An 18,723-nucleotide genomic window follows, 5' to 3' on the forward strand; every position below is an offset into this window, starting at 1 on the left:
AACTAAAATTAATGAGCTTGATCCATAAGTAAGACTTTATATTTGCTCAACCCAAGCAAGAGCTGCTGAGAAATCACAGGATGTTAGGGGTTGGAAGGGACCTCCAGAGATCGAGTCCAATCCCCCTGCCAGAGCAGGACCATAGAATCCAGCACAATTCACACAGCAACACATCCAGATGGGTCTTGAAAGTCTCCAGAGAAGGAAACTCCACAACCTCTGTGGGGAGCCTGTTCCAGTGCTCTGTGAGCCTCACAGTGAAGAAGTTCCTCCTCATGTTGAGGTGGGACCTCCTGTGCTGGAGTTTCTATCTATTGCCCTTTGTCCTATCCCAGGGTGCAACTGAGAAGAGTCTGTCCCCTCCCTCTTGACCCCCAGCCCTCAGGTATTTATAAACATTTATATGTTTATGGCTACTCCTCTCCAGACTAATCACCCCCAGGTCTCTTAGCTTCTCCTCATAAGGCTGTGCTGCAGTCCCTTTCATCATCCTTGTAGCCCTCTGTTGGACTCTCTTGAGTATATCCCTGTCCCTCTTGAACTGAGGAGCCCAAAACTGGATGCAATATTTCAGGTGTGGCCTCACCAGGGCAGAGTAGAGGGGGAGGGCAACCTCCCTTGATCTGCTGGACACATTCTTCTGAATGCACCCCAGGATCCCATTGGCTTTCTTGGAACTTGTATTTTATTTCACAGTATCAAACCCAGGCTGGAGCCTGTTGGCATGCTACTGCCAATTCCTACCATTTGTTTTTAGAATTTCTCTCAACATAAAGTATGAAGATTATGATTTTTAAATAGTCACATACTGAATTTTCAGCCTTAAGCAGGATCTGCCATTTAGGAATATCGTGAGAACTGTTCCTGGTGTTGTCTGGAATGTTGCAAAACAAATGTGTTAATGAAATATCTGTAGGTGCTGGCTAGTAGCCTTGCCTTTGCTAAATCCCAGTCTCTTGTTTATTTTTTCAATCTTTTTGTTGATGAAGCTGTCTGAGGTAACTGACCTGTCATGTAAGCATGCTCCTGATGAATACTGCATCTGCATTGTGAGTAAACATCCATCACTATGCAATGCAGGCAGATTGCATACTTGGGCTTGTATCATGCTGGAAATTCAGTTTTCCTCAGGATGGGTGATGTTCACAAATAGGATTCTGAATCAGCTTTGATAAGGCTTTCACAGGTTTAAGTATTTTTAGTCTTCTTTTATCCTTTGCTGTGCTTTATTTCACTGCCTATCATTTTAAATCTCTTTAATACTCTCTACCCAGATAAGCCCTTTTTTATTAAAGTAACCTCTTTAGTGCTGATGGATTTTTCCAACAGCACACAGAATGCAGGGTTTGTGGTATTTTGTGTGCATATATGTACAAATCTCTTCTTGGGGTAAGTATTAGCAATAAAACCAATATTTTTACAGCAGCTCATGAATAGTTTTTACTTGGGATGAGTACTGCTTTTAGATAGTAACAAAAGAGGGAGACTGTAAAAATGGAAGTCAAATGTTTTGTGTTAATATCTTCAGATGCAGAATTCGTGTTTGAAACTTCTTTAGCTTTTGGACTCCTGATGTTTAAATGCCTATATATATGTTAATATAGAGCTATGAGGATTTGAACATGGTTATGATCTCTAGAAATATTCCCAGATTTTGAAAAACTTCTCTCTGTACGCATGGAGTTTAAAATGTGTGTCTCGTGCCATGTCAGCAGGAGATGTATAGAACCTGTTGACAGGGATATAGTGTGTATGCATGAAATAGATTGGCACATATGTTATTTCCTGTGCTAAGTTCATTTGTAGAGGGGGAAGGAAGGATGGGGACCCTCCACACATCCTAAGTATTACCTGGCCTTCTTTTAGGGTTATCTCAATCTAAGCTATTGCATAGAAGAGAAGCTTTGTGTGGCTGGTGAAATTCTGTTACTCTGCTGATAAATTGTAAAGTGAAGCTAATGACGCCTGTGATTAGGAGCTCAGTGCTGTCTTCTTTCTAAAGCTCAGTAGCCAGAAGTATGCTTCTGCTATTAAAATCTCTAATGAAACTTTGCATCACACCACTTTGCATCACAACCAGCATCTCACAGACGTCAGCTTTTGCTGTCCAATGTTTTCGGTCTTTTGTTTTGAACGCTTGCAAGTGCTTAAGTGTCCATCCTGGGTGATCTATGACACAGCAGAGTAGGAGGCACTTAAATTCTGTAGAGAGTACAAGTTAATGCTGCATGAACTCATCTGCTGGAGAAAATTGACATCAAAAGTGGCAGATAATATAAACTCTAGACCTCAGTGTGAGTAAGGCAGTTAGTTTTCTATGCTGTAAATGAGCTTTGAGCTGAAGTCCCTCTTTGAGCTTTGTTCTTGAACAGGAAAGTGGATACTGGTGGTAACTGGTGGCTATCAACTTCTCACTCTGCTCTGTGGGCATACTCAGTCCTTCATTTATCCACAGCCCTCTAGTGAAAAAACCATCACGAAGAGATCTGGGACTGGTTAGACACCAGGTGTTTAAAATAAATACCATTTCCTGTCCTTGAAACAGCTTTGCGTGTGCTGCTATCGAAGGGTTAAATGCAATGGTTCTAAGGCTTGGGTTAGGCACACAATCTCTGCTCAGCTTCTCTCCTCTTTCAGTTTTTCTGCAAACACAGTGTTTTAAGGTCTTACAAAGTTCACAGTGCAGAGTTGCTGGATCTAGGTTGGTTTTGGTTGTTTTTCTCTTCAAAAGTTTTTGGTTGAATTAATTTGGTTTTGACAGTCATCAAGCTGTTTAGCATTCACATATTCTTTCATCACACTTGATTTGAGCCTTTTTTAATAGAAGTTTTGTATAACCTTCAGGATCTTGTGAATATTGGCATAATTAAAATCTCTCAAGTTTTTTGACACCTAGTACTACTTGCTTTCATTTTAATTTGCACTCCCTTTCAAAGCAGCCCTGAAACCTGTATGTGTCCTGAAGCATTGCACAATGTGTCTGCTACCAATAGGCCTGACTCTACACATGCAGCAATGCAAGATATGTTGCAGTTATTACTCAGCAAGGACATACCATGGTTAAATAAAATCACATTCTAATAAACTCATCTGCCTTGGTCCTGGTCAGAAAAGCCAAGTGACTGACATAGGTCATAAGAGGAAGTATTACATTGGTGAGCAGAAAAAACATTGTGCCACATCAATCAATGTGTGGATTTTGGGTTTCCCATCACAAAAAGGTTATAGCAGAACTGCAAAAGGTGCTGAGAGAAGGGATACAAATGATCAAATTGCTGGACTGGCCACTGTGGAAGAGATGATTCTTCTTTATGCTTTCATCTGGAAGTGATGATGGGGGTGAAGTGTGTACATAGTATACAACCACAGGTCGCTGATGCACGGTGTATAGGGCACAGCATTGCTCTTCACTCTGTCTTCTAATACAAGAGGTGCATTAGAAAGACTAAAGTAAACTTGCTGTTGGGATCTTAAGCACTGACAAAAGGTGATACTGCTTCCTGTAGGGTAAGTTCAGCTTCTGTGCCTTAGGGTCCTCAGTTTCCTTGAGGACTATTGAGAGTTACTGTGTTAAAAAGATCTGCTTCTGGCTCAGAGTGGGCTGTGAATTCCTAGGGGCTGGGGCAAGTGCTCTGTGTACTTGGCTGGGACTTGTAGAGCTGCTGCTTGTGTTTTGGAAGTTGGGGTTGATAGACTTTTAGATTGAACTGAGTCAGGTTCTGCTTTCAATACTGGGAGCCTTTCTGTGCTAGTCTGTATATGATGTTAGTCCTCTTTCCACCCATGTACCTTGCTTTATCTGCATTAAATTTCAGATGCAACTGAAGATGTAATCTTTCTCCCTCCACTTAAACAGATTTCTCCCTGCCTTTGAGCAAGTTTCAGAGCTCTCAGTGTTTAACATTACACATTCTTGCAGAATTTGTATTACCTTAAAGCTCTGTTCAGTTATTATCATTGGACAATTTTCACACTTATTAGAAAAAAAATATTTGGTGGGTGGTAGAGGTGAACTCCTTTTTAATTAGAGATTTAACTGGTACCCTCATCTTAAGAAAGCACATTACTTCTGTCACACCCCTTTGCTCCCAGTGCTCCTTAGCATTTGCTGCCTTGCTCCTCCATTTTTAATTTAACTAATGCACCAGAAGTAGTTAATCTTCTGGACTGGTAGCTGGTTCTGCTGTGAGTAAACTAAAACAAATGGAATTCTTTATCTTTCATCATCTAGTCTCCTCAGCTTTTATCAGTAACTGGTAAGTCTCACCTCTTCTTCAGGCATCTTACTCATCCTCAGTCTTGTGTGCCCACATCTTGGACACAATTATGTTTAGTTCTCCTCTTATAGCCAGATTGTAATGGTCGTATATATGCGTGTGTATACATATATGTGTATACACACATAGAGAGAGAAGGGCAATGAGGCTGGAGGGTTTGGAAGGGCATGTCATATGAGGAGTGCCTGAGGGAGCTGGGATTGTTTAGTCTGGAGAAAAGAAGGCTAGGGGGAGATCTTACTGCTCTCTACAACTGCCTGAAAGGAGCTTGGAGTGGGGCTGGGTACTGATCTCATCTCCCAAGTAATCAGATGTAGGACGAGAGGAAATGAATTTAGGTTGTGCCAGGGGTGGTTTAGATTGGACAGTAGGAAAAACTTCTTTACTTAAGAGAGTGGTATGGGGTTGGAGCAGACTGGCCAGGGAGGTGGTGGAGTCACCATCCTTGGAGGTGTTCAAGAAGCTGTAGATGTGGCTCTTCAGGACATGGTTTAGTGGTCGTGGTAGTTTGGTTATGGTTGGTTTTGATGATCTTGAAGGTCTTTCCCAGCTGTAGTGATTCTATGTGACGTTGTTAGAATTCTCAATATCTTTGTGTCCTTGTAAGTACGCTTCATACTGGATCACATGACTAAGGATGATGATTTGTCCTAATATGAGATTTCACAAGTCTAGTACAGCATTATGTCCTCTGTGAATTAGGAGTTACAGGGAGGAGTCCTGACCTTACCACAATCACATAGAAATGAATCAGAGTCAATGGACATGTTCACACGGGGTGACTAAATTCTACATTTAAATATTTATTTATTTTCACTGTATAAGCAAAATGAAAGCAATCTGATTCTTCCTAGACTTTGTGTTTGTCAGGCTGATTAAGACCAATCTACTAGTTTGCAGTTCCCAATAATGCAGCTGTCAAAGTGAGGGGAAACCGTTAAAGAAAAATACATCCTGAAATGAGGCTGAGATGCATCCTTCTCAGAACAGGAGCTATTGATCTTAACGACCAGATTTCTGCTGTGACATTGTCACTCATCTGTCAAACAATTGAGGTACATCCCCTCTAAGTAATTTGGTAATTCTCATCTCATTGGTGTAGGAATGTGGCAGTTGCTGACCATGGGTTTATTGGCCAGCTGCATTCTGATGACTAAGGTATTGTGTGCTTCACAACAGAGCCTGTAAAAGAATATTGAATGGTTCCTGGCTGGCAGAGGGTTCCACATTCTGCATCTGAGCTCTAGAAATGTGTCTGCTTAGGTTTCAGTGACATATAATACATTCCCTATGTTAATGTCTTCCCAAAGAGTTCATGTTGCAGGATGATAATTAGATTTTAGAATATCAGTCTGCCACAATGCAAGACAATTTCAGTCTTAATATTCTGCTTTCAACTTTCTGGTTTTAAGTGTAGCAATTTACTCATTGTCTTATATGCTTAGTTTCTAAAAACATTTAAAAATGTTTTAATAGGCAAGCTTAAAACTCAGTGCTTTGCTAAACTAGATTTATAGTCAAATATATGTAAAAACAAGTCTACCATGATCCAGTCTTAATCTACCTACTGTGACTTTCTAATTACTACAGCAGCAGCATCTCAAAGACTCGGTTGAAATTTTGGCAGGTTTTTTTTTCTCTTAGGTTTGTCTTTCAAGTCCCCTGTTTGTATGAAAAGGTTTAATTTCTGCCTCTTGCTTGCTTTGAGCAAATATTTCTTTACTGCTCATATAGGTACAGGAAGCAGAATTGTGCCCTAGAACTCTTTTCTTTCTTTTTCCTATAGTTGGCTCCTCTCAAACTTCTGCCTACCAAATAATACAACCACCTTCTCAAACATGGTGCTACTAAAAGCAGTGGCTGACAGTTTTCACTCTGCAGTTTCTGATGGCCACAAATTGATCCCTGTGGCAGAGAGGTGAGCAGTTGGGTGGGTTTAAATTTTCTCTTGCTATGCAATGTCATTTGGTAGGGAGTTTTAGCAATAAATTAGATCATGTACAAGCAGATTTCTTTCAGTTACTTATCTGAGTGAAGCATTCTTTTTTTTTTCTTGGTGCATCCTTTATTCCATTAAAGCAGAAAGGATATGTAAAAGGGTTGTTAACTCTGTTCATTGCTTCAGAGAGCCAAGGATTATCCTGCAAAGAGTCCAATTCATTTGTTGCTCTTTGTTGTGAAGTTCCACATTTGCCTGCCCTGTAACAAGTTCTGGAGTGGGATTTAAATTCCCTGCACGTAGCTCTCTTTAGGACTCACATCTGGATGGCACTGCAGGAGCACATTGCTGAAAGTAAACAGGGCAGCAGTTTTGATGGTAACAATGGAGCCTGAGAAAACACTGGATGCCTGAATAGGATTCCATTAAAAAGGGGGGAGTGAGAGGGATGTCTAATGCAGTCCATTTAATGCAGAACTCTCCAGAGAGTGAAGTGGGGATTATGCCTGCTGCCCTTCTTATTAAAGGCTGGCATGAAGATGCTTGTTGGGCGCATGGTATCTCTGTAACAGACGCTCTATTACTCATGAATACATTTCTAATTGTATCTTAATGATCTCAGCCACAAATAGGAAAGCAAAGAAAAAAGAATCCTTGTCTCCCTGAGTGGTTACCTTGGTGGCTGCAGGATTGGCAGGGTTTAGATTATCCATCTCCTCTCACTAATCCCAGGGGACTTCATTGTGAGAAATGAGACTTGTTTATGATGGTGAATTAAATTGCCGTAAAAGGTTATTTCAACAGACAGTTGGGAAATCATAATAAAATAATTCAGTAAAAATGGGAGCTAGAGTATGTTTAATGAAACATGATTAGATTTAATTTTCTTGCTATTTCAATCATTAAAGGTACATTATCCTTTCTCAGACCTCATTTGGGCTTTTTGCCATGGATCCACTCTTAGTAACAGACCGAAACTTGCATGTTCCATTAGGCTATGAAAATGGCTAATGATACCCTGCTCTCCTCTCCCTGCCTTTTGTGAAATTTCCCTTACCCGCTTTTCAGGTATATTTTAGCTGTTTTTCATCCTTTTATTCCCTCTCACATCTATTGTACACATTTTTCAGGATGAATAACTATTCCGGAAGGGTAGGCTGAATGAAATGAAGTAAAATACTACTATAGTAAAGTGTAAAATGGCTTATCACAAGTAATTAAAAAATTAACTCCTGGGACCCTGTGTTCTAGCAAAGTTCATCTTTTAATCAGTTCCTATAGAATGTGTTTCTATGCTATCTTAATCCAGTGGCCCAATTGTTTGGGGGGTTTTGTTTTGGTGATGGTTTTATTTTTCTTCATTCTTTCCCTTTGCAGTGCCATGACACATTGTGTGACTGTATATGAGCTAGAATTTTTCTGGTCTCTATGGATAATAAACGTAGTTTTCTGTGTTATTTTATGCCTGTGTTAGCATGGAAATGACACTTTGATCTAAAAGTATCCATCTCTTTTTTTAGACTATGGGTTATATGAGAAGGAAAATTCTCTTTGCTGGTAGCTTGCCAACAGGCACTGGTCATGGCTTCATGGTTTTCAGGACCAGTCTGTTTTTTGAGGGAAGGCATGTTTGGGTTATTCTGGTGTTTCATAATGCTATTCCAGTTTGGATGCACGTTTCACTGGTAAAGGCTTCTAGTGGTGAGGGTGAGAGTCCTCCCCTAAGTGGCATGGGATGCAGAGGAGAAAGGCAGCCCTCAGGGCAGTTGCTAGCCTGTTAATCAGGAATGCACAGGGGGAAAGGGCCATGCAGGTAGAGAGTGACTGAGAGGGAATGGCTGCTGCTGGGTTTCTGAAGCTCAGAATAAGGATTTTTGACTACTAGGCAAGATGTTTTGCTGGCATCTCTCACTGTCTCCTGCTGAAGTTGCTTCAGTTGGCATAGATTAAATTTGCCCTCTAGTCTGAATAGAGGGTGAATAGAATATTAGGATGAATAGAAGAGCTTCAGTCCTCTGCACTTCATGTGAGGGAGTGAACCACTCTGGGCTACAGGTAGTGTGAGAACCCAGGGACTGTGTCAGCATACACTGGGAATATTTTTCTTGAAGTCTTGGACATTTGAGGAAAGAGAAAGTTTAACTCTGTTTTGAAACAACAAGGAGTCTGAAGCGATTAACTTTTCAGTGTCTCTAGAACAGTTTAATTTGAAATGGTATGTCAGAGTTAACTCATTTAAAAGAAAATGTGTGTGTCTCTGTGTGCATGGAGCCTGCTCTCCTTTCTAAAGCAATAATTCTTATATAATCATTTACTGCCTGTTTACTACTGAAATCAACTGCATGAGGTGGTGGGGAACAGTCACTCTTCTGCATGCTGAAGGCACTGTTTTCTCTTTGTGGTGTAGCTACTGTGTTTCCAGATGGTACCTTCCTTAACAGATATGAGTGGAAACTGTGGTCAGAAGCAGGCATGTATTGATGACTAGAACAGATCTCTGTCATTAATTCAAAATTATTGTTGTAACCTGCATTCCCTTTAAACCTGTGTTCGTTTCTTGGATCAGTATGCAAGCACCTAAAGAGAAATTACATGGAGGGAAGAGGTGGGATGAGACTGAGGAAAACTATAATAAATTATTTGGAGCTTACCATGGAAAGCTAGGATACATAACTCTGTGACCTTATGGACTCATACAATGGTTTGGGTTGGAAGGGACCGCTAAAGGTCATCAAGTCTGACCCCCCTGCAGTTAGCTTTGACATTCTCTACTAGATCAGGTTTCTCGAGCCTGACTTAGAATATCTCCAAGGATGGGGCCTCAGCTACCTCCCTGGGCAACCTGTTGCAGTGTTCCACCCTCGTGGTGCAGAACTTGTTCCTAACATCCAATCTCAGTCTGCTCTTCTCTCATTTCAAACCATTGCCTCTTGTCCTGTCCCTGCAGGCCTTTGTAAACAGTCTCTCCCCATCCTTCCTGTAGCCCCCTTCAGGTACTGGCAGGCTGCAATTAGCTATCCCTGGAGCCTTCTCTTCTCCAGGCTGAACACCCCCAGCTCCCTCAGCCTGTCCTTATAGCAGAGGTGCTCCAACCCCCTGATCATTTTCATGGCCCTCCTCTGGACCTGATAGAGTGGGTCCATGTCTTTCCTGTGCTGAGGGCAGTGCAGAGGGAAGGGAGGAGGGTGGTCATTAGCAAAGGGAATTGTTAAGTGTCAGGCTAATCATGGATTGTCTTGCTGTAAACATGACTCTTAAAGCAAAAACTAAAAAAACAAACCAAAGCAAACCCCTCTCATTTCTTTAGAGTACCTCTGAATTGAGTTAATGTTTATTAAGTGTAGCACCACTGTGATGATGGGTAGAGAGATTTAACAGTGTTTCATTTACACTTAATAAACAGAGTGTTCTAGTAGACAGAGCAATCAGTTCATAATTTCTCTTGCCTTATCTGCCTAGTGTCATAGGATGAATATAGTTTGCTTACAGCATAATTGTTTATCTAAGCCCAGGGTAGGAACATGAAAGGGCTTCCTGCTCTCTCGTGGGATAACAGTGCTGGTTCTATTACTCCTCAGTGCTTGAGGAACTTTGTTAGCACTCCCCTTGTTCTTGCCTTGGTATCAACTGAAAGGAGCTGTAGCTTGGTGCTGTAGCAATAGCTTGAGTGGGGAAAGGCTGAGATGTGAATTTGCTAGGACATCCATCTGCAGTAGTATGAAGTTGTCTTCTTAAAGGAGGAAAGTTAATTAATAGGTCTATTAATAGGTTATGTTTAAAATACTGTTCTTGTTCACGTCTCCGATCTCATAGGATCTGGGAATCGAATGAGAAAAGACTGTGGCCTTATTTATAGTCCTAGCTCTTAATGTTTGTTGTACAAATGAAGTACTTGCATCATCTTCACAGCAGCTGCTTTTGTGAAACTAACAAATTTCATCTTTTCATTCAATAGAAGCAACATTCTCTAGAGTTTTGTTGTAAATGTCACCTTTCCTCCTTCTGCCTGGTGAGATTCTGACCATCAGGACAGATGAAGTTGCATGCTTGTTTCTAAGATAACAAGGGATTTGAAGAAATGTAAAAGGATGTGACAGATGAGTTCCAGAAGAAAAAGATTTCTAGGTGTATGCAAGTCTGAACGTAGGTAGAGAGAAGGAACACACTTGTAAATTGATATACTTCTCAGAAATGGATGTTCTCAAAAACTGTCTTGTGAAATTTTGTATCACCTGCTGCATTGGGTGGGAGGACAAAATCTGGGACTAATACTTCTGCTTTCTGTTCATTTGTGCCTGGCATCCTAGGCTTTTATTAATGGTATCCTTTCTCCCTTCATCGAAATTGCTTCTTTTTCCCTGTCCTTGATCAACTTTTTCTACGCAACTGGGGACTAAGAATACAGATTTTATTTATTTGATACTCCACCAGAAACTTCTGTTTGACTTGCACAGGTTCTGATCTTTAACTGTGGATTTGCTATATCACTGTTGTGCTACACCTGAGAAGCATGATTACTCTAGAAACTGTTTCTCAGATCAGTAGTTGCTCCTTATTGTCTGACCATACCCAGAGGGAAATATTTGGGAGTGCTAGCTCTCTTAGAACTGTGCAGAACAGCAAGAAACATGGCTGTGATTATTCCTGCCTTAGAGCATCACAAAGGATAACAGTATTACCTTCCTGTTAGAGAATCCATTTTTATCAGGTTTCACTTGATGCACTACTGCTGTTATGCAGCAAAAGCCACAAAATGTTCAAGAGCAGATTAGTCAACTACCTGCATGGCTGGATGGAACTTGTTTCATAGTGGGCAGCTTCTTGTCATTGAGGAGTAATAACGTAAGCTGCTGGGAATGTTCCATGTCAATAATACCATTCCATACAGAAGGGTTCTACTCTTGTGCCCTGTTTCATCCACACAAAGCAATGCAGTCCAGCAAAATAAGCCAGGCTGAATGCACCATTAAACTGTGCTCTTCTCAGAGGTCCTTGTAGGCATTAATGCTTTGGTTTATTTTATCTCAACTATGATGTGCCATGGCATTTTTAGTAAATGTATAATTTTGATGTTGTTCCCTTCTCTAATTTTCTTCTTTCAGTGGGTTTAGTGTGTTGAAAATCAGGCCTCCATCTTCTTACAGCCCTTTATTTACTAACCTTGCATTCATAGGTAATATGTCCAATTGAGGAGAACCCCCTTAGGCTGTACAGAAAGAGCAGGAGTGCTGTGGAATATAGTGGCCTACATTTGATTAGAGTCTATCTGGAAACAGATCAGGTACTGCAGACAGCACACAACTTAGAAAGTCAAAAAAGCTGACTTTCAAGAAAAGTGTGTCCAGCAAGTTTAGGAAGGTTCTTCTCCCCTTTTACTCTGCCCTGCTGAGACCAGACCTGGAATACTGGGTCCAGTTTTGGGGCAAGAGAGACTGGGATCTGCTGGAGAGACTCCAATGGAGAGCTGTGAGGATGATGAGGAGACTTGAACATCTCTGCTATGAAGAAAGGCCGAGAGTCCTGGGACTGGTTAGTCTGGAGAAGAGAAGGCTGAGAGGGGATCTGATCAATGTTTATCAGTATCTGAGGGCTAGGTGTCAGGATGAAGGTGCCAGGCTCTGTTTGGTGGTGCCTTAGTGATAGGCCAAAGAATGATGGGTGTAAGCTGGAACGGAGGATGTGCCACCTCAACACAAGGAGACACTTCTGTATGGTGAGGGTGATGGAGCCCTGGAGCAGGCTGCCCAAGGAAGTTGTAGAGTCTCCTTCACTAGAGACGTTCAAAGCCTGCCTCTGTGTTCCTGTCTGACCTGCCCAGGGTGGTCCTGCTCTGGCAGGGGAGCTGAACTTGATCTCTGGAGGTCCCTTCCAGCCTCTAACATTCTGTGATTCTGTGATAGCATTTGGTGCATTTTCTTCTGCATTCTTAGCTATGTGATTAGGAGGCCTGTATGTGAAGTCTCCCCAGCTGCTAACTTCTTATCACAACTGCTACCTCTTTTGTTATTGAAAATCTAATTAAAATACTGTAGTTTGCCTATGCTGTTCTAAATTCTCATCTACTTAAAGGAAGAAAAATGGCAGCTTCAGCCATAGTATTTCAACAAGATTGATGCTCCCACTTTGCTAATTCCCACCCTCTTACCTAAGGGGCTTTAAAAAAACTGTTTCAGCTGCTTGCTTTTGTTACTGTGCAACCCTTCAGCATTAGAATGAAAAGTTTAATGGCCTAAATACAGCGCAGGCCTATTTGAAAAGCCTGATTTATCTTCTGTACTTCCTTTTTTTTTTTTTTTTTTTTAAATACTAGTATTTCCTTGTTATGCCCTTGGTATTTCATAGCTGTCCTTTTTAAGCACTGAAGCAATTAGTTTTGAGGAGGCTGATTCTTCAGGGTCCAGTGCTTTCCTGCCTTTCATTCGCCGAGGCTGTACATTTTAATGAAGTTGTTTCATCTGTGTTGCCAAACACTAAAATTTTGCTGCTTCAATTCTAATTATCTTTGCTGGCAAATGCTATGTTTTATTAAAGCTGTCAAGCACACTGTTCATTAAATGTCCACACTCTGTGGTGCTGCGCACACAAATTAGATCAGCTTTTGCTTCTCGATAGGGTTATGAAGAAGTTAATTGTAGAGATTTATATAAAAATATTTAAGTCTAATGGCAATCAGTGATGACTTCCTGACACCTAGCATCTTGTTTAAAACACCCATGAAACATACATTAGAAGTGTAGTAGTGCACCTGAGGTTACTATTTGTAAGATTGTTTTTGAGACTATTTGCCTTCCTCACGGTACCTCTGTTGTTTGTAGCAAGGACAACAGAGGTGCTGGAGCCTGTTCAGAGTGGGGCAAGGAGGCTGGTGAAGGGCCTGGAGCACATGGCCTATGAGAAGCATCTGAGGGAGCTGGGGTGGTTCAGTCTGGTGAAGAGGAGGCTGAGGGGAGACCATATTGCTCTCTACAGCTCCTTAAAGGAAGGCTGGGGTGAGGAGAGAACAGTCTCTGGGCCTTGGTGGTAAGCAACAGGACCAGAGGAAATGGTTCCACGCTGTACCAGGGGAGATTCAGGCTGGATGCTAGGAAAATTTCTTCACAGAGAGCGTTCTCAAACATTGGAATGGTCTGCCCAGGGCAGTGACAGAGTTGCTGTTCCTGGGGGTGTTCAAGCACCATGTGGACTTGGCACTTAGGGACAGGGTTTAGTGTTGACCCATAATTCTGGGTCAAGGATTGGATTGCATGAGCTTGGAGATCTCTTCCAACCAGATATATTTTGTGACTGCATTCTAGTTAATGTTTGTTCAGAGTATGCTGGGGCTTATTCCATACCACTTGACAGAAGTGAAAGCCTAAGTGCTAATCTTTTAGTGAAGGGTTGTAGAGTGTGATTGTTGTCCCTTAAAAGCCAAGATGGCCTCATTTCAATGCTACTAACCTGGAAAATCCAAAGGGTGGCTATCATAAACAGAGTTCTCCAGAGTTACCGGAGTTACTGCTGTCACTAGTGAGGATAAATTAATGCTTTGATTGCACTCCCTTATCCACCCTTTTCAAGTTCTGTGTGCAAGTGGATTCACTATAACAGAGGAAAATTAATTCCTTTTTAAACCCTGACGCCTTCCTCTGATCACTGTGGTCTCAGAAAATTGTGAAAAATCACTGAAGCAATCATCAAGCACAAGAAAGGCATCATAAGTGATGCAATTCAGTGCAGAAATAGGTCTTTAATGTGCAGGTGAAATTAATTCTGCATTTATGGAAGTATACAAAGCCAACAGCTTTTGTGACTTAGTGTGGCTTATCAATCTGAAAAGAGTATCACAAAATCCTAGAATGGCTCAGGTTGGAAGGGACCTCAGAGATCATCTCCTCCAACCTCCCCTCCATGGGCACCGACACCTCTCAACTAGACTCAGCTGCTCAAGGCCTCACCCAACCTGGCCTTCAACACCCCCAGGGAGGAGGCAGCCACAGCCTCCCTGGGCAGCCTTTTCCAGAGTCTCACCACCCTCCTACTGAAGAACTTCTTCCTAATCTCCAGTCTAACCCTGCTCTCCCTCAGCTTCAAACCATCTCCCCTTGTCCTGTCCCCAAACACCTTTATGAAAAGTGCCTCTAGAGTCTTCCTGTAGGATCCCTTCAGGTATTGGAAGGCAGCTCTGAGGTCCCTCTAGAGTCTTCTCCTTTCTAGGATGAACACCCCCAGCTCCCTCAGGGTATCCTCACAGCAGAGGTGCTCCAGCCCTTGGATCATCTTTGTGGCCTCCTCTGGACTCACTCCAGCAGCTCTGTGTCCTCCTTATGCTGGGGACACCAAAACACAATATTGGAGGTGGAACCTCACCAGAGCAGAGTGAAGGGGAAGTATCACCCCTTTAATGGATTGAGAGTATTGCTTTTGTCTTATTACTTTTTTTGGAAGGAAAGAGTCTCCTGACCTTGCAAAAGGAAAACTTGCTTACTTTGTTGTTTTACAGGAGCACCAAGGCAGTGTACTTGGGAACACAACACAAACTGTAATCGCCTTACTGAACAACGTGGCTGCTAACAAAAGCACAAACATGATGCTGCTCTTTGAGGAAGGTATGTCAGCTTTGTCTTTATTCTCCTTACTATAGCTGTTTCCTTCTATAGGAACAGCTGACACTGTGTGAAACTCCAGAGTTGTATGCATTTATAATCTGGAGAGGTTGTGAAGAGGTGATTGCATTGTAACTGAGTAGCATTCCCCATCACTTCATCTACCTTTCTTGCTATGGTGGGTTGAACCAGCTCAGTTGAAATCAAATGAAGCTCTATTTACAAGCAAAACTACAAGCTAGAAATATGGAATGCAATGAATATGTACCAAATATACAATATTTACATATGTATACAATTTGTAAACAACACAAGAACACCCCTGGACAAAACCAGGGGATTACCAACACTTCCCCCTCCCTGTTCCCTTCTGTTCCCCTATGCATGGGACAAGAGAAAAGAGGAGAAAAGCAGAGGGAGAACTTATTAGTACTTAGCCACAACAAAGCAATGCAGCCAAGGTCAGCAAGCCAGCAGAAAGCCAGAAGGGTAGTATCTGCTAGAGTGAAGAAGCCAAAAAGAGAGCAAATTAGTTTACCAAACTTTAACTACCTTTATGTTAGATTTCAGACCAATGTTCAGACATTATTTTCCCTTTTATATCCAATGGTAGTTTATTTACATTCTACTACTTTCTGTTCAAGGTTTGTGGAAAATTTCCTAGGCACAGCCTAAAACTGCTACACTTGCTGATTTGATTATAGATTTAACTTGCAAAAAGTTGTTCCTTTGAGAAGATGTAATAGAATTACTAACTGAAAGTTAGGTTATGCTGTGAAGAAGGCCTGTGGAAAGGAGTGGGCTCCCTTTCTCTGGCTGTAACAGTGCAGATTGCAGGCAGAGAGAGCTTCTGCAAGACCTTGCTTTGCTTACTGCTCAGCCCTGTGAAAGGATGTGCTGTACAGTATCTTTGCTTTCGCTTCAGTCCAGTGATGCAGACCAAGGGGCTGGAGCCCACACTGATAATGAACTTTTAGTCCACAATCTATTCTGCATCTTCATTTCACTGTTTTATTACTGAAACTCTTCTCTTTAGAAATTGATTCTGGTTTATAAAATGAAGAGAAAGTTTCTGCTGTTGGAAATTTGTATCAGTTTAAAAACTTGTTTAGAATGTATCCATGGATAGCATGACTTTTGGTTTAGCCTTAGCAGGCAACATCCAGCAGTGCAGATCTGCACTACTGGTTGTGTTGCTTGTACAGAATAGAACGTGGATCTAGACTGCTGGCATAGCAGTGCAGAGCATACTCCGGAAGGAAAGGGAATACATTTGCATGGAGAGACAGTGAAGAGACAGCTGCGTCTCTTGTGAAGCAAAGAGATGAGAGAAAACCTTTTCAAAGTCTCTAGGAGGAGATTGAATGGGGTACGAAGGGGAAACTTGTAGTGTTGCTTTCCTCTAGTCATCACCTCAGAGAAGGAGATAGGTGAGACAGAGTATAATTATTGGTGCAATGGTTTAAAATCAAACATAAAAGCCTCCCCAAACAAACAAAAATATCTGCCCCAAAACCTTAACACATACTAGCCAAAAGCTCCATCATTGTTTGCAGTAGTGCTTATGCCCTCGTTTTCTTAGTTACCTTAGCAGTTTAAGTACCAGAAAGTAGGAGACCTAAATTCCTGATCCTTTTTCTTCAGAAGGGGTTGACTGTGCAATGCTATCATTCAGGAGACAAACTGGAACTTGACATTTTAGCTAATTGCATGCTCCTCTCATCTGTGTCAAACAGATCACTCTAAGGTTAGTGGAGTAGTGAGAGTAGGGGCAGAAAAAAAATAAGAGGGAAATATGGCTGAATTGAAGAGGAACTCTTCATAGGATTCTGATTGTTTGGCTATTTCTCAGTAACTGCCTGCCCCACTTAGAACTACTTGGGTTTAGATGTCTGTGCTGCTTTTACTGTCTTTGGACACTGCTTTGTGTTGGGCAAAATCTGAATCATGGAATGTCAAGGACTGGAAGGGACCTCCGGAGATTATCCAGCCCAACCTCCCTGCCAGAGCAGGATTACGTAGGGTAAGTCACACAGGAACACATCCAGGTGGGTTTGGAATGCCTGCAGAGAAGGAGACTCCACAACCTCCCTGGGCAGCCTGTTCCAGTGCTCTCTCACCCTCACCATGTCAACCCTGATTTTGAGGTGGAACCTCCTGTGTTCCAGCTTGTAGCTGTTGTTCCTTGTCCTGTCACTGGGCACCACCAAAAAGAGCCTGGCACCTTCATCCTGACACCCACCCCTCAGCTATTGATAGACATTGATCAGATCCCCTCTCAGCCTTCTCTTCTGCAGACTAAACAGCCCCAGGGATCTCAGTCTTTTTTCATAGCAGAGATGTTCAAGTCCCTTCATCACCCTCATAGCCTCCACTGGACTCTCTTCAGCAGGTCTCTGTCTCTCTTGAACGGGGGAGCCCAAAACTGGTCACAATATTTCAGGTGTGGTCTTAGCAGGGTATAGTAGAGGGGCAGGAGAACCTCCCTAGACTTGCTGGACACACTTTTCTTTATGCACCCCAGATGTCATTGGCTGCCTTGGCCACAAGGGCACATTGCTAGCAGTGCCCTTAGCTGCAGCAGGGTGACGTGTTAGAACTGCACAATGACATGCAGAGAAGTTAGCTCAATCCCCACAAGCACAGTAAGCAGGTACTACTTATGCCTTAGCTGAAGCAATGTGCTCTGCCTTTTTGCATGGCGAATGAGGTGCCAGACTGCTTAACAACATGGCAAGGCTGCATTCATTCCCTAAATACCTTCTGTCTTTATTGTCTCACAGAGATGACTCCCATGTGCTTTTTATGCTGCTGGTGGCATATCAGTGCTCTTGCACTTCTTATCTGTTCCAAAAATAAAACTCAGCTCTTCCATCACGCTGGCTTCCAAATTAAGGGTGTGGGATAGAAACGTTATTTAAGTCTTTTGTCTTTTCTCTGTGCTATGTCATAAGTCACTCCAGGAATATTTTCAGGCTATTAGTGATTGGAGAACTCTAACCTGGGCTCATTTAATTTCAACATCCCAACTAGGAAAAACAGCACAGCAGTAAAAAATAATTTCTCTTGAGGAAAATGTGACTAACTTCCCTTAACCTTTCCTGACTAGAGAATCTTCAGAGTACTGAAAAGCTAGAGGTTTGGCCAGTGCTTTATTGATTAAGGACCTATCTGTCAAGTAAATAACTTCTCAAGTTTGGGTTGCAGGAGTTTTATAAAGACTGACAGATTTTTCTTTGCATGGAAAAGAGAGAAAAGTTATTCCATAAAAACTGGAGAGATTTTTGTCCTATTCTTTACAAGCTATTAATAGGTAGTGTTCACTACAGGAAAAGACCTTACACTTCCTCTGCTGTTCTTTAATATTACACTCATCATTTCTGAATTATTTTTTTCTGTGTGTGGTGAAGAGGAATGTGATCTAATAAAATGGAAACTGAGTTCCCTCCTGCAGAGGAGATTCTAAATACAGAAGCTGAGCGTGAGTCAGCAGTGTGCTTTTGCAGCAGTGAAGGCAAAAGAGGGTGATGAGGAGGAATAACTGGGATTCCATCTAGAAAACAGTGTCTAGTTTTGAGCTCTGAACTGTAAGACAGACATTGACAGGAGCAAGTCCAGAGGTAGTTAGGAGAGTGGAACCCACGGTGTGTGTATTTTCAGCCTCTGCCTCTACTATTACATGAATTTATTCCTCCCCATTTGCAATACTTTGTATTTGCTGGTTTGAGCTTCTTCTGAATGTTAGCTCAGCCCTTCACCACATCAACTGCTTGCCTCATTGCAGTATGATCTGCAGGCTGCTGAAGATGCAGGTTATTCTATCTCATTTCGACTGTGTCCATGCTGTTAATGAACATGTCCAATGTTCATGAGTTATTCTGCTGCCTCAAAAGCCAAGCAGGCTGAAGACAGTATTATGGGT

General features: G+C 42.0%; 1 protein-coding gene across 1 annotated transcript in view; it reads left to right on the forward strand.

Annotated features, from left to right (window-relative positions):
• The window catches only part of ULK4 (unc-51 like kinase 4), a 133,237-nt gene that overhangs the window by 52,201 nt on the left and 62,313 nt on the right, over nt 1-18,723 (forward strand). Inside the window, exon 31 of the mRNA XM_054384894.1 lies at nt 14,699-14,804. Coding sequence (XP_054240869.1) covers nt 14,699-14,804 — 106 coding nt within the window. The remainder of the gene's footprint in view (nt 1-14,698; nt 14,805-18,723) is intronic.

The sequence above is a fragment of the Indicator indicator genome, chromosome 11 (genome assembly GCF_027791375.1).
Source record: "Indicator indicator isolate 239-I01 chromosome 11, UM_Iind_1.1, whole genome shotgun sequence".
NCBI lineage: Eukaryota > Metazoa > Chordata > Aves > Piciformes > Indicatoridae > Indicator > Indicator indicator.